Source organism: Danio rerio, chromosome 5 (genome assembly GCF_052040795.2).
Source record: "Danio rerio strain M-AB ecotype USA chromosome 5, GRCz13ab, whole genome shotgun sequence".
In the NCBI taxonomy this organism is placed as follows: Eukaryota; Metazoa; Chordata; class Actinopteri; order Cypriniformes; family Danionidae; genus Danio; species Danio rerio.
The window spans coordinates 35429626-35446009 of NC_141025.1; the positions used below are offsets into that span (position 1 = coordinate 35429626).

The following is a 16384-nucleotide window of genomic DNA, read 5'->3' on the forward strand; positions in this document are numbered from 1 at the left end:
GCTGTCGCAGTACAAATCGAGGCTCATCAGATCAGGCAACGTTTTTCCAATCTTCTATTGCCAGTTTTGGTTAGCCTGTACAAATTGTAGGCTCAGTTTCTTGTTCTTAGCTTACAGGAGTGGCACCCGGTGTGGTTTTCTGCTGCTGTAGCCCATCCGCCTCACGGTTCGACGTGTTGTGCATTCAGAGATGCTCTTCTGCATATCTTGGTTGTAATAAATGGTAGTTACTGTTGGCCTTAACAAAACATTTGCGTTCACAGAACTGCCACTCACTGGATATTCTCTCTTTTTCAGGCCATTCTCTGTAAATCCTAGAGATGGTGGTGCATGAAAATCCCAGTAGATCAGCAATTTCTGAAGTACTCAGACCAACCCGTCTTGCACCAACATCCATGCCACGTTCAAAGTTACTTTAATCACCTTTCCTCCCCATTCTGATGCTCTGTTTAAACTCCAGCAGGTTTTCCCTACCATGTCGACATGCCCAAATGCATTGAGTTGCTGCCATGTGATTGGCTGATTAGAAATTTGCGTTAACAAGAGGTTGGACAGGTGTACCTAATAAAGTGTCCGATGAGTGTAGATTGTTATACTGAAGTTTATCTGTTAGAATGTGATATTATATTTATTGATTGATTGAATATTGACTTGAACATAGACAAAGGTAAGAATTAAACCATGTATATTTTGTCAGTGTACAATTTTGCTTGACTATTTGATTGACGTTAACAAGAACGCCAGTCTGTTTTAATCATATCCTAACTGAAAACAATCAAATACTACTAACTGGTAATTATCTTAAATGTAATATCTTGAGAGAAGCAATTAAATTTCACAAAATTACATTGAAACACAGAAATCAAGTGAAAAATATACTGTGACACAAACGTCACATCAATGTGCCTAATTTATTGAACATTCGACGCATCACAAGCAAGCACTCAGCTCTCTGAAGCACTTTAGACTGACTAATCAAAGCCACTGCGGAGCAGCTCAGTGAAAATGTGAAAACTGCAGTGCTAGTCCAGCACAGAGCATTGAAAGAGAGGAACATCCTAATGAAGGTTTATATAATGACTGTTCCTGACTTCTTTAACCATCAGCTAATTAGATGGAGACAACACAGGCTGTAGAGACAAAGAATAGAGAAAGAGGAAAGGTGCAGGTCTAGTATCCTGGACAGTCTTACCTAATCACTTCTCAAGCCTCACAAGTGTCTTCTTAATGAATAAATGTGAATGTAGGTATAAGCCTGCATTCAATACAGGTTTGACCACTACAATAGCTTGTAAGGTTTTGGTTTGCTTACAAAGGTAGGACGGCATTTTGTGCAGCAAATGATAAATGAATATCTGGTCCCCTACCCCTGCACTTTACTTTCCCCTGAATGTTTAGTGGGTCCTCCGAGTGAAGTGTGCTCATTCATCTTGATAAAATAATGATGGGCCATTTTTACAGCAGTTGTGGCTCTAAGGAGCTGCCCGGTGGCACAATGCTATAAAGCCACTAGATTGCACCCTGCATACCCAGAAACAAAGCTGATTAGATGCGAGCTTACCAGTGCAACTTCAAACGTAGACATACATTTATGGGGGAGTTTTTCTGAATTATGCCGGCTTGGACCAACATAGTAATCTATTATGATCTGCATCTTCATGTCAAATGTCTTTTGAGAGCATTAAAGCTTCAGAGTGATTATCAAGCTGAACTGAATATATTATATAGTATATTTGCTACATATTTTAACTGCTTATATTTAAATTTTTCATGAAACAGATTATCACAACTATGACAATCTTGTAGACTTTCACTGAGACTGTCAAAACTCATTAAATTTGCTACATCTTCCAAAGCATAAATCCACCTAGCTCATGATTTTCAGAGCTGCATCACTAGCATATACAGTAGGCTAGCAACATTTTAAAACATGATAGGAACATATTGGAACACATTTATCATCCATGAAACATTTTAGAGCAACACGGTGCCGCAGTGGGTAGCGCTGAAGCCTCACAGCAAGATGGTCACAAGAAGGTTCGAGCCCCGGCTGGGTCAGTTGGCATTTTGTGTGGGGATTTTGCATGTTCTCCCCATGTTCGCAGGTTTCCTCCTGGAAGGGGAATTACTAGACCCAATTTACTGGGGCACGTCCTCCAGTAAAAATCACAAGTGCCCCAGTAAATACTTTGAGATTTGATTTACTTCATATGCAAGTGTATTTATTAAGAGTGGTAATCCCAGAATAAAGATGTTATTGTCTGTGTGCAACCGAACCTATGCTGGTAAAAGCAATGTGGTTTAATCAAAAAGCAAATGGACGCATCTCTGCATGTGCACAGAAAAAAACATTGGTAATTTGTCTATTGTTCAATCAAATTAAATCTTATTTATTATCACAAGAGAACGTCTTAAAGTTGGTTGTAATGCCAGAAACATGTTAACAATGTTCTTGAACATGTTAAGTACATTGTAGCAATATTTTATAACGTGCTACCAACATAATGGTAGCAAAGTTTTGGTTTTTAAACTAGTTTTGCAGAACTAATCTGCAGAATGTACCTCGCAGATCTTGGTTCATGCAACACCGTCATTAAAGAGAATCAAACTCGATACAATCATGACACTTGTTAGTTTTCTGTTGTAACCTGCCTATTGTGTCACAGTGAGAAGCAAAACTCATGATGTATCTTTACTGCTGCTCATCTCTTCATTAAAATGTATGGTGATTTGCTTATTAAAAAGTAAACTGTAGAAATGTCTTTCTTGTTGGAATGAAAAGCATTCACAGCCTGAAATATAATCCACTTATCCAACTATATCGCAAATGTGACGCTTTACATTTTGCAGATTAAATATGAGACACGTTATTGCATATGCCTGAATAATGTTGTCTTTTGCATTGCAGTCTAAACAGAGAGGAAATTGTGCCGCGGCGAAATTGAATTACTGTCCAATCACAGTCCTGTCAATGAAAAGCAATGCCATGAGTGTGTTGCGTTTATCCCTCATGTTCCTCTGTAATGATTGCATTTCCGTGTGGCTCGAATTCTCTTTCATATAAAAGGTTTCCAGAAAGGAAAATCAATCACTCCGTTCTCTTTACTCTTTACCGCGTCTGTTAAACAAATGATTATGTTGTTGCTTGAGATTACCTTGTCTTAATGAGTGCACACAATCAAATTACACTCAACTCAACTGAAATGAATAGTTACACTGTCATTTACCACAAACACTGTAAGACTGTCAATTTGTTTGCTGAAGGAAAAAGTCAAGCGCCAGTGATTGCCTCAAATATTTATGTGTACATAGAAAACTTCAGGTTATTTGCGTGTGTAAATATTAATTTACTGTTGTGTGAAAAAAAGTGCTCCCACAATTTTTGCCATCACTGGTTATGTCCAAATATATTTGTAATCGTTTTTACTCAGCTGGCACAAGATCTTCTGAAAGTTTTGCAAAAGAGGTTGCAAATTACTTGACTATAAGAAGTTGGGAAATTGTGCCTCCAAGTTTAAATATGACTTTAGCATGTACATGATTTGTGATAATGAATAACCATCCAGTATTAGGCCAAAAAACACTGGCAGACTCTTGTATATCACAAAATTCAACTTTATTAAAAGGGTCCAAGTCTTTTTGGGCTTTTTGACTGTCAAATGTATTAATGATTATATTTTGGAATATAAAAAGTACTTTATAAAAACCGAAAATTAATTCAATGTAAATTAAGGATTTTTGACCATTTTAATTTGTTGATTGGTTATTCACTTCAGTAACTGAAATGACAGATGTATGTGGACATTATTTACATACAGGCCTAGATTTTGAGCTCAACTTCTAATAGTACTTTTAGTACTACTATGTAATATTACATAAGTATAGTACTACTCATGTATAATTACATAACATTTAGTATATTGTGACAGGTAAATCATTAAAAAATTACTTTTTGTTGATGTTATTTAAATAGTTTTATTTGTCTAGTTTAATATGGACACAGTATATTTAAAATAGTCTGTTCACTGGTTTTCTCAACGATTCGATGTTCTTGAATGAACTGGTAGCTTGACTGATTTCTTTACTCATTTGTTAACAAAATGTTGAAACCTCATTCTATCTACGACATATTTTGAAGAAGTAATTGCTTTGCAACCATTAAATAAATGTTATCAAATTTATGTTTGTAGAATGGATGAAATTTGACTATTCACCATGTTAATCATATGATTTACCGTGATCAGTGGCTAAATTTTGCTGCCATTCACAGATTCTCTCATGTGGCCTTCAGTGGTATAATGTAACTAATTATAATTAGGCTGATTAGCTGGTTTTAGCTGGTTGACCAGGCTGGTTTTAGAGGGGTTTTGGCCATTTCCAGGCTGGTTTCCAGCCATTTCCAGCCTTGAAAATGACCAGCTACATTCAACTAAAACCAGCTTGACCAGCCTGGTTTAAGCTGGACATGGCTGGTTTGGGCTGGGCTCCCAGCCTGGCTAGGCTGGTCAAGCTGGTGTTAGCTGGTCATTTTCCAGCCTGACCAGCTAAGACCAGGCTGGAAATGTGTACTTTTACTTTCCCTTGAGTACATTTTTAGTGCAGTATCGGTATTTTTACTCCACTACTTTCCTTAAATCTGCAATTACTACTTTATTTTTTCATGTCTATGGGGATTTACCTTATAAGACAGAAAATTGTCCATCATATGCCCACTTCAGAATCTCATCATTAATAGATCATGCAATGACTTTTTGACTTTTAGGAGATTTTGAGATATTGAGCTTTAAAGTTTTTGCATTCCACACAGCAACAGTTTGTGTGTAACAGTTGCTTTTTAAATAAAAATTCTTGGTATAAACAACTTATAAAAACGTCCCATAATGTAAATAAGTTGTCATTTATTAAGAATATGTCAATAACTTAATGTTGACAAAAATGCCAGATAGAACCGTATAATTCTAAGATGACGATTTGCTACAATTTTATAGATATCAATGTGTCTTATGGGTCAGACAGACTTCAACTAATACGTATGCAAATGTCAGACAGCCATAATACAAGTTTTTATTTTATACATTCATTTTACTGTACTTTTGTGTTGAATTTCTGTTTTTAAGATCAATTCATTCATCTTGTCAAGGACTATTCATTTATTTTAAGCAACCCTATAATTTATGCAATTGTTACTAGAGTGTAATTGCGTTATTGTAATCTCTGAGCAGCATTAAATAGCCTGTTTGAATACCTCCTCAAGTACATCGGTGTAGATGACACATTTGATGTAAATTGTGCCAAAGTTTGTTTTTCCCATTTAGTCTTATTTATTTATCCTAATTTGCATGTTTTGATTGAATATTAGACATTATGTGATTGACCCATACACTCAATAAAGTTAGAAAATCTACCCTTTTAAATGTAAAAGAATCCCTGTAAATCAAGGGTGGGTGTGTGTGTGTGTGGGGGGGGGGGGGGTAATTTACTGCATAGTTCATGATGTCTTGCTTTTCAGCTAATCCATACCTCTCACTGAAGAACATATCAGTGATTCCTATCTCCCGCCTTAAAATAGAGGGCACCACTATAGCCCCCTTTTTCAAACTCATTTCCTCATGTAGTGCCTCCCTCTATTTATCTAATTATTGGTCAACTCCAGTGACTCCCCTCCACCCTTTTCTCCTCCCTCTGCTCTGTCTGTCTGTAAATCTGTATGAGAGAGCAAGAAACTTGGTGTCCCAGTTACAGAGGAAACACATGCTGTTAGAAAGAAAAATGCACTGAGGGGAAAGACTGAAGATGAAGGAATATTCCAGTTTCTGTAAACCTCTCCTGCTTATCTGAGCTGCATCTCTTCCACATTTTGTGAAACTTTACTGCTGCATGCAAACTCAGAGAATTGTTTTTTTCCTACACAAAATGTGTGTATCTGCATGCGTGTTCGCTGTATCACATACTTTATTATGCTTGCCTTTGAACACTGAACTACTGAACTTCCCTTGAAGTTTTTTTCCCTGTAGCATGTGGCTCTGATTTGGATTATTTGCTAGACTTGTTTTCGAGCACTCGGCTCTTTTGAAGTTGTTTCTGTTGTAGGCCATTGTGGAAGGATGGATTCCTCTGCACTTCACTCTCTTTTACTTCTGCTTTTTGCCAGCGTCTACTTTGTTTTTGCTGGAATGGACTCGTGTTATGATGAGAATGGCGTCCCGAGCTTGTGTTTACCTAAATTTGAAAATGCGGCCTTCAATCATTCCGTGATAGTTTCAAATGTGTGCGGGATCCCACCTGAGGACTACTGCATGCAGACTGGGTCCACGCGCTCTTGTCATCACTGTGACGCCTTCGACTCTGAGCTAAATCGTAACGCCACTTACCTGACAGACTTCCACACGGATGAGGAGCCCACCTGGTGGCAGAGCCAGTCCATGTTCTATGGAGTTCAGTACCCGAATTCAGTCAACATCACTCTGCATCTTGGTAAGACTCCCTACTGGGCTTTGAAATTGATGAAATGGAGGGAAAATACAGCACTGAATGTGCTAAATTCTAAAATATTTATAGCATGCCTGATTTTATTTCTTGTTTACATTGTGTTTATATGTGCAGAAGAAATGTGAACTGGAATTTGTAGAGCAGTGCTGGTATTGCTTATGAGAACTATTCAGAAATGTTTTTATCAATTAAAATTAAGCTAATAATTAAAAATGTAAAATAATATTAAAATAATTTAGATTTTTTTTTTTAAATGTAACAATAATAAAAATAAATACCTGGCATTTATGTGAAACAAATACATTTCAGAAGAAATGAAAAAGTGAAGTTGAAGTCAATTTAATTTACATAGAATATATTAAAAAAATGATTTAAAAAAAGCAAATAACGAGGACACTAGTAAAATACTGAAAATACAGAAATAAAAACTATTATTATATTATCTTATTTAAAACTGCTGTTTTCAGATATGTTTCTTCAAGTGGCTTATTTGAGACGTACTGTCCAGATGCAAATGGGTCAGACAAATTTAACAGTCCTAAAAATATGATTATGTATATATAAATACTATGTAAAAAAAAAAAAATAGTAAATAAGCAAACTGGCAAAAATTGTCAGTATATTTAGATTTATATCATAGTTAATATTTATAATATTTAACATTGATGCAATACAGTGTTAGCTATATACTTATTTAGCCAAAATTTGAACAGTTGTAACCGTGTTGTAAAGCATCTAGGCTTATCTGAATATCGTGAGCCATCTAAGTGAACTCAGTACATGTAGTGTTTTGTTTTTAAAGTCATCCGTTTGTTAAGTGTGAAGTCATGTGAAGCGGCTTCCGGTTCCAAGCGCTTAATCAAACTGTATGGGGAGACTCATCAAATGGTAATAATAAACATTTACAAAGGGCTGTAATACTTCGGAAAAACACAATCACAATGTATATATCCATGTCTAATATAAAATGGCCAGAAAGTGATTAATGTTTTATAAAAAATTTGAAATAAAAAAGTTAAAATTTTGCTTTTTGTGATGCAGCAAGTCCAGAGATGGATGTGTACACCATGATTTCATAAAAAAAACACTTTAATGTGTGATATGACAAAAAAGTGGCCATAAACAAACATTTTCTCAATTCAAATAAGTAGCGGCTTGGACCCTGAAACAGTATTCTATACGTCACAAATTAACAAGCGGATAGTTCACCCAATAGTAGAAATTCTGTCATCATTTTCTCTCCCTCAAATTGTTCCAAACATACATGACATTATATATATTTTTACAAATGTAACTACACTGTTAATGGTCCCCATTGACTTCTACTGTATGAAAAAAACGCAGTGGAAGTCAATGGGGGACCTGCAACTATTTGTGTATTCATATTCTTGAAAATATCAGATTTTATGTTCAACAGAGAAAATTTCCTGAAAAAAAAAATACATTCAATTCAATTCAATTCAGCTTTATTTGTATAGCGCTTTTACAATGTAGATTGTGTCAAAGCAGCTTAACATAAATTGTCATAGTAACTGGAACTGTGTAGTTCAATTTTTAGTGTTTAAGTTCAGTTCAGTTTAGCTCAGTTCAGTGTGATATAAAATCATTACTGAGAATTCAAACACTGAAGAGCAAATTCATCGATGCGTAGCTCTACCAATCCTGAACCATGCGAGCCAGTGGCGACAGCGGAGAGGGAAAAAATCTTGAGTAAAGAGGAGTGAAGAAAAAAAAAAACCTTGACAGAACCAGACTACATGTCAGACACATCTGAAGAGAACACCTGAATTTTCAATATACTTTCAGACATTTTTAATGTATTTTATATATATTTTTAAATATGGCAATGCGGTGGCGCAGTGGGTAGCACCTTCGCCTCACAGCAAGAAGGTCGCTGGTTCGAGCCTTGGCTGGGTCAGTTGGCATTTCTGTGTAGAGTTTGCATGTTCTCCCTGTGTTGGTGTGGATTTCCTCCGGGTGCTCCGGTTTCCCCCACAAGTCCAAAGCCATGTGATACAGGTGAATTGGGGTATGCTAAAATTCACCATAATGTATGAGTGTGTATGGATGTTTCCCAGTAATGGGTTGTGGCTGGAAAGGCATCCGCGGCGTAAAACTTATGCTGGATTAGCTGGCGGTTCATTCCGCTGTGGCGACCCCAGATTAATAAAGGGACTAAGCCAAAAAGAAAATGGATGAATGAATATTTTTATATATAAAATATATTTTAATATATATTTTTTAATTTTAATAAAATACTAATTAATAGTGCATTTAAAACTTATTTACTAAACATTCAACCCAGCATTCTTTTCTTAGTAAATCGAATGCAAACTAAACTACAACTACTGTTATAAACGGCAGTCTTGTCCCAGTCCCAGCTGTGAATTGGATGCTGTATGTAAATGTGACAGAAATCTGTTGGCCTATCACTTTAGATGGCTGAAATCTCAGCTGTATACTAGTTCTATTACATTATTGCCCTGCAGGCTTAATGCTACATTGTTTTCAATCATAAGTACTCCCAATTGTCTTATATAACATTTTTGAAATAAAAAAACTGTTATTTGTATTCTGTGAGATTTCGCTCTTATTTTTCATCTTTAATCCTCAGAGAGACAGAGTAACAGAACAACACAGTTAGTATGAAGCAATTAAAAAAAAATAACTTTTACTAAACTTGTGTTGAAGCTACACTTGGACGTAGACGACAGTCAGGTGACACAACCGTAGTTTTGGTTATTAGCACATTACTGCAACAGCCTGCTGAAGTCAAACAACACCAACAAATTGACACAATCTTTAACACTCTTGCTAAAAATTGAATTAGAGCGTCTGACATGTAGGCCTTTTTTGTCCAATAATGTGGAAAGGCATACAGTTACTGATAAGTACAGTAATATGTTATACTTCAAAAGGTTTTTTTTTTTTTATAAAAATTAAATACAGTTTATCTTTATGTCCAAAACTTTTAGTTTCTTATATAAAGGGCACCTATGGTGAGAATTAACTTTTGTAAGCTGTTTGCACAGAACTGTGTATATGTATAGTGTGTCCACTGTCGTATTGGGGTGATTTAAACCCAACAAGTCTTTAAAATTTCCTAAGGTTAAAATAGGGCCAAAATATAGAGATTTTGAGGCCCACCACGTGACAAGGGTGCAGTTTTCCTCGCCCACCAAATTGATTGATAGGTGCCATGTTTCTATAATAACATGTATACACGTCCACAGAACTTTTTTTAAAACAGAGCATGTTTGTAATGAAGAGAGTAAAATTGCTATCTAATTCTTAACCACTAAAATCACTACATTCGCATGGTGTCAGTAAATCCAAACGTGTGTGTGTGTGTGTGTGCACTGCAAAAGGCATTTATGTGAGACTCATCATTTCAGAAAGGCTTGGATAAACTCCACCACAAAAACATGAAATAAACTTACTTGGTATGTTTGAGTAAAACTGTTCTCTGTCACCGTCTATTTGATGTGGGCGGTGGGAATCAACTCGTTTGCATTTAAAGCTACAGGCTACAAAAACAGATAAGATGTATTTAGACACCAAAACGGGAAAAAATGTAGGGCCTATAATAAATTATCTGATGGGTATGTGCGCTGAAACTTTACAGACACATTCTTGAGACACCAAATGCTTATCTTACATCTTATAAATGGGGTAAAATCGGTGCTATTTAATGTAAAACTTGTGAAAACTATTTTAAAATACTATATTTGTTCTATTATAAAGTAATGCAGTGATATTTTTGCTCAAATCCTTCACTCACTACAGTACATCAAGTAATAGTGATGACATTTTGGAACAATAAGTGCCAGGAATTAGTATACACTGATGAAAATCTTGCCTAAACCATTATTATTATTTGTAATAAATAATAGCCTTTGAAAGCATGTTTAAGAATGAAATTAGAGGGTTATGGGTTAAATCCTCTGGTAATGTGACAACTGAAAAACATATAAAGTTCATATCAGTGTGAAAAAACAGCTCAAACTGTGAAGGTGTCTTTAGGCTATAGATTTTTTTTGCTTTCCTGTCTCGGTGGGCACCTCCAAGCTCAAATGTGAACCAGACTTAGTTTTTACAGTCATAAAGAGCAAAACTATTGATTCATAGTGTAAATAACCATGTGTCACTCTGATTTACTCATTAAACTAGCTGCTAGCTGAAGTTAATGTATTTGGTGCTTCTTCTTAAAAAAGCTTTCAGTTTCTCCACATCAAAATCGTACAAGGGACTTAGTGATTCTGTTGGAAGCACATTTTGTGAAAGTAAGAGAACAGAAAACAAAGCGAGATAAAAGGGCTGTAAAATTGTTTCTTGAGAGGCTAATCAGGCTAAAAACAAAGTTAAAATGGTGTACGCTCTCTGATTCAAAGATGCCTTGCAGTTGGGTGTCTATGAAAGGCCTTCTCAAATTTCCAAACCAAACAATATACATCCTAGGGAGGCCTATACAGACAGACAGACAGACAGACACACAAACACACACACACACACACACACACACACACACACACACACACACACACACACACACATAGTGATGGGGGTGGTACAAAAACACTACAAAGTATAAGACAAACACAGAAAACAGCAGAGGTCCTGTTCCAGGTCAGGTATTTCCCATACACACACGTAAATATACACAAACACACACATGCAGACTTCTAAGGAATGTTTCCACATCTGGTTTCTATTGTGGGTTTCATTCAGTGAAGTTCAAAGGGCCAATATGAGATACAGATGTTTGCTGCAAAATACTTGTATGGAACATTAAAAATAAACGTGTGCAAATCTACAGTTTTAGCAAAGTGTTTAGACTGAGTAAAAAAAAAAAATTGCAGATGCCGAACAACTTAACACCAAGTCATCTACAAAGTGCCCTGCAAATTGCAAATGTTAACAGGATTTTGTTGTGCATTCCCTTGTAGTGTGTACTTTCTTATTTTACTCCAAAATCATTAAAAGCTTAAAGTCATTCCTGTTTTTACCATACACAGACATGATTACGCACAGCTTTATAGTTTATGTGTAAATATTGAGTCTGGTCAGGTTCAGTCGAGTTCAGACACAAATACACCCACTTATATACACAGATAAGTTTAGTCTGCTCTTTCTTCAAGGAGAACAGCTGTGGCACTACATCCCGGTGGCTTTCTATACGACACAGTGGTTGACATGTACATGTACATATTCCAATTCAAGTCCAGCTGAGTTTTGTGTAATCATCATGATTAGAGACGGAGACCAACCTTTGTCCTCTTTTTTTTATTTTTCCCCCGCATGTTTTTTTCTCCATTTCTTTCCTTCTTATCTCCAGCCAAGATAATCTTCTCACATGCTGAGATTAAATTATGCCTAAATGATTTCAACATGGCAACGCCATGCTGTGGGTGAGCATGTCGGTGTACATGACAGAAAGTCATGAAAAAAAACAAGAGTGAGATTTTTTTTTTTAAATTTTGAATTTAGCCTCTGATTTATCTAAAGAACAAATTTTGTTCAAAATGGATTCATTCAACCAAAATAATTAAGTTACTTCAATCTTTCACTTTCACACTTGTACTTAGTAATTCTAGTGAAAACCTCAGATACTGTTGGTTTGGTAATGGGTAAAACAAAGATCATGGGGGTCAGGTAGCTTAAACGCTAGGCTACAAATTATTAATTTGTATAATCAATAATCAATTCACCGCCCCCTATGACGATGATGCCATCACCCATCATGATGTTTCACATTAGACATTGTACAATGCCAAATTTGTCAACATCGACCAACCCTAATTGACATACTGTTTGGTTTGATTCTGAAGTGTGCTTACAACACATATTACTGCCCATAAGGCTACAGCAGAGGATGTATTATTACTGTTGCACTAAGACATCCTAACAGACACTATATTGTAGGTTTTGTTGCAGTAAAAATTGCTAACTTTTACTATGTCCGCCTGGCTACATTCATGTTGCACATATTCATACTACAGTATATAGAACAAACAGTTTTGGGTGACAGAAAATACTTATTTAAAATAAGAACACATTCAAGTTCATATGCATTTTTTTAAAGCAAAGTCTTTCATTCAGCCAGTTATTTTATTTTTTTTTTTAAATAAATACAATTGTTGTGTAATAATGCTTGTAGGGATACAAAAATATCCTCACATGGCCTTCTAGCATGCAAATATTACTATGCTATAAGAATTGTTAAATTAATATCCACACATTTATTCCTGGCATCACGGTTGGCATTTATGTGTGGAGTTTGCATGTTCTTCCCGTGTTGGCGTGGGTTTCCTCTGGGTGCTCCGGTTTCCCCCAAAAGTCCAAAGACATGCACTATAGGTGAATTGAGTAAACTAAAAGTGTCCGTAGTGTATGTGTGTGAATGAGTGTGTATGGATGTTTCCCAGTGATGGATTGCAGCTGGAATGGCATCCGCTGCGTAAAACATATGCTGGATAAGTTTGTGGTTCATTCCACTGTGGCAGCCCCTGATTAATAAGGGAGTAAGCGAAAAGAAAATGAATGAATGAAGTCATTCCAATTTTACTTGTGCAAGAAGTAGGATTTTTAACTCAGATATTCCCACCTCTAACTCGGTACGGAACACTGATTGACTGAAGATGAGTTTAATGCTTATGACAATTTTAGTCTTCAATTAGCAGAAGGACTGTACAAGGAAGGAAATGCCCTTATTAGGATGCAGCCTTCTGTTTGAAAAGCACCCATCATCCTAACATGTCAGAAATTGTAAGAGTTTGTTAAAATGATATTCAAAACACAGATTCAGATGCCTTAAAATGATAGTTCACCCAAAATGAAAATACTACCTTCCATTTGTTCCAAACCTGTTCTGGTTTCTTTCTTCTTCAAACACACACCACACACACACGCACAAAACAGCCATATTGACTTTATCTTATGCTCTGTTTCTACTATCAATAACTGTTTTTTTTCCCCCAACATTCTTCAGAATATTTTATTTTCTGATCAACAGAAAAAACAAAAGTTTAGAATCACTTGAGTGTGAGTAAATGGGATGGATAGTTTAATTATTGGGTGAACTATCCCTTTAGGTTTCAGTGATTATCAGAGAGACACAGTTGTTCAAATGACTTGGACTTCACCTGAGCATATATTAATTCTTGGAACAAAAGTAGACAATATAACTCCATAATGCTGTGTCTGAAAAGCAAAAGTTGCTCAATGTTAACTTTGTGCTGATTGGATTGTTGTGTACAAGTAATATCCTGCTGGCAGTGGAGCTTTTTGTTTGTGTATAAGTACGGTCATGTGATTATTGCTTACTTAGACCTCACACAGACAGTTGCCAGCTGTGGGCTTTATTGGTGGATGACGAAGCAGTCATCCGGCAGAAACACTGGCAATAAGTAGCTTATATTAATTTTACAGGGATGATACTGTAGCAAATCTCAAAACACAGCAGTATAACAAGTTGCTGGCTAAATATAAATGGATTTAAACAAAGAAACTGTGAGTCATTTGTCACAGTTCTATCTGTTCCAGTGCTCTGGCTGCCGGAACAGTCCCTCTGGAGAAACCTAAGGTTAAAGACTTCTCAGCAACTCTCCGGTTCATTTGGACAATTAGATTCAAGCGGCAATTAAACTGACAAAGTACCACCAAGTATGCCAATTTCTCAAGACACAAACACCACGTATTCTCTACAGAGCCACAAGAAAACTGCTTTCCGCTCTAAATTGGATGAAGTGTTTTCATCTTCTTTCATTTTTTTTCTCTTTTTCATCCTTAATTTTCTTCTAGCTTGATCTTCTACCTTCTTTGCCTCATCATAATTGAAGAGATGGATTTGTAAATCTTACATGAGCTCAATTCATATTTCACTTTAATAATGACTTGGATTTTTATTACCTAATTACCCCCATTTGTTTTATTGACGTGGGTTTCCTCCGGGTGCTCCGGTATCCCCACAAGTCCAAAAACCTGCGGTACAAGTGAATTGGGTTAGCTAAAATTGTCCGTAGCGTATGTGTGAATGAGTGTCTATGGATGTTTCCCAGTGATGAGTTGCAGCTGGAAGGGCATCCGCTGCATAAAACAAATGCTGGATAAGTTAGCGGTTCATTCCGCTGTGGCGACCCCTGATTAATAAAGGGACTTAGCTGAAAAGAAAATGAATGAATTATATTGACATTAACTGTTTTTGTCTCATTTTTTTCCGCAGGGAAGGCTTTTGAGATCACCTATGTCCGTTTAAAGTTCTACACCAGTCGACCAGAGAGCTTCGCCATCTACAAGCGTACAGATGAGAATGGACCGTGGCAGCCGTACCAATATTACAGCGCTTCCTGTCGTAAGACGTACGGAAGAGACAACAAGGGCTTCATACGTCCAGGTGATAACGAAAGGACGCCACTTTGCACGGATGAGTTTAGTGACATCTCTCCGCTGACAGGCGGAAATGTGGCCTTCTCCACATTAGAGGGACGACCAAGTGCCTACAACTTTGACCAGAGTCTTGTGTTGCAGGTATGTCCGGTTATGGCCTGAGAGTTTGGTTGTGTGTGTTGATGTTTATGTGCCATGCTTTTATATTCATCCCATCTGGATATGTCTAGTAGCATCCCAGATATAAACACTAGCACATTCTAATGTAAACCTGAGGCATTTACAGTGTGTATACGCATGCAGACTATTTATTTTCATGGTTTGTTGACAATAACTTGCAGTTTTTGTTAGCCTCTCATGTCCTTGGCCTTTAGATATGTAGATATGTGAACTTTGTTGTTTCTACAGAATAGCTTTAAGGGAAATATACAGTACCTCACTGTCAAGCTTCTCCAACTTTCAGACTTTCACTGCAGAATCTTGCGGCTAAACATGAGTGTGCTCAGCATGCCGTGCTACTAAATAAAGCCCACAACATCCTCTAAAGATTTCTTGTGAGCTTCTTGTACAATGAGATACAGTCTCAGCCGCCAGATGAAGTTCAGAGAATTATAGGTGACAGGCATCTGCTAGAGTTCACACAGTTGTTTCATACAGTGTATGAATCCACACATACTGTATACGACTGTTTCTGCAACTTTGGGCATTTTAATGTTGCAGAACTTGGAAAACATCACAATCTGGTTAGTTTTTTGTATACTAACAGGTTTAAATGGTAAATATAAATGTCTCAACATTTTAGATGGGTAATTGTTGCAAATTTGCATTTTAAATTTGGTGCATGAAATCATCAAAAAAGTGCATGAAATTATCAAAGATTAGAAGTCATATTATTTTTTAAAAATATGAATTTTAAAATATTTTTCACCCCTTGTTAGCTAATCATTTCTATAATTTATGACATGCTTTTTTAGTCTTATTAAATCAATACAAAGTATACATCATTTTTTTCAAAATCCTATAAATTTAAACATTAAAGGAATGTCAACAGCATAGTTCTCCAAAAATGAAAATTCTGTCATTGTTTACACACCCTGATCATCCTCTCATTCGGTATTCACCTGCTTTCTTTTGCTTGCGCGAACACAGTTATTTTTGGCAGTTGTGCTGCTTCTCGATTCTAATATCACATTTGCATGCATATAGGGCGATCTTTATTGTCGAACCCTGCTTTTAAGAAAGCTACAATTTTAAAATGATTTACTGTCTTTGGACTGTGGGGGAAACCAGAGCACCTGGAGGAAACCCACGCGAACACGGGGAGAACATGTAAACTCCACACAGAAATGCCAACTGACCCAGCCAAGGCTCAAACCAGCGACTGTCTTGCTGTAAAGCGAGCGTGCTTCCCACTGTGCCACCGCGTCGCCCTAGATCTGCCATTTTTAACCTAAACAAAATTATGGCTTTACATTGTACAAAGTTGAGGAAGTGTTCACATATTGTTGTA

At 36.5% G+C, this 16384-nt stretch overlaps 1 protein-coding gene across 2 annotated transcripts in view; it reads left to right on the top strand.

The window, feature by feature from the left end:
• lamc3 (laminin, gamma 3) overlaps positions 1-16384 on the top strand; it is a 225036-nt gene that overhangs the window by 68294 nt on the left and 140358 nt on the right. Inside the window, exons 1-2 of one of the 2 annotated variants that reach the window (XM_087253656.1) lie at positions 5723-6474; positions 14711-15015. In XM_087253656.1, the coding sequence (XP_087109782.1) occupies positions 6105-6474; positions 14711-15015 (675 nt within the window). In that variant the 5' untranslated portion in view covers positions 5723-6104. Of the gene's footprint in view, positions 1-5722; positions 6475-14710; positions 15016-16384 lie in introns of those variants that run through there. The other variant, XM_087253657.1, reaches the window with a different exon arrangement.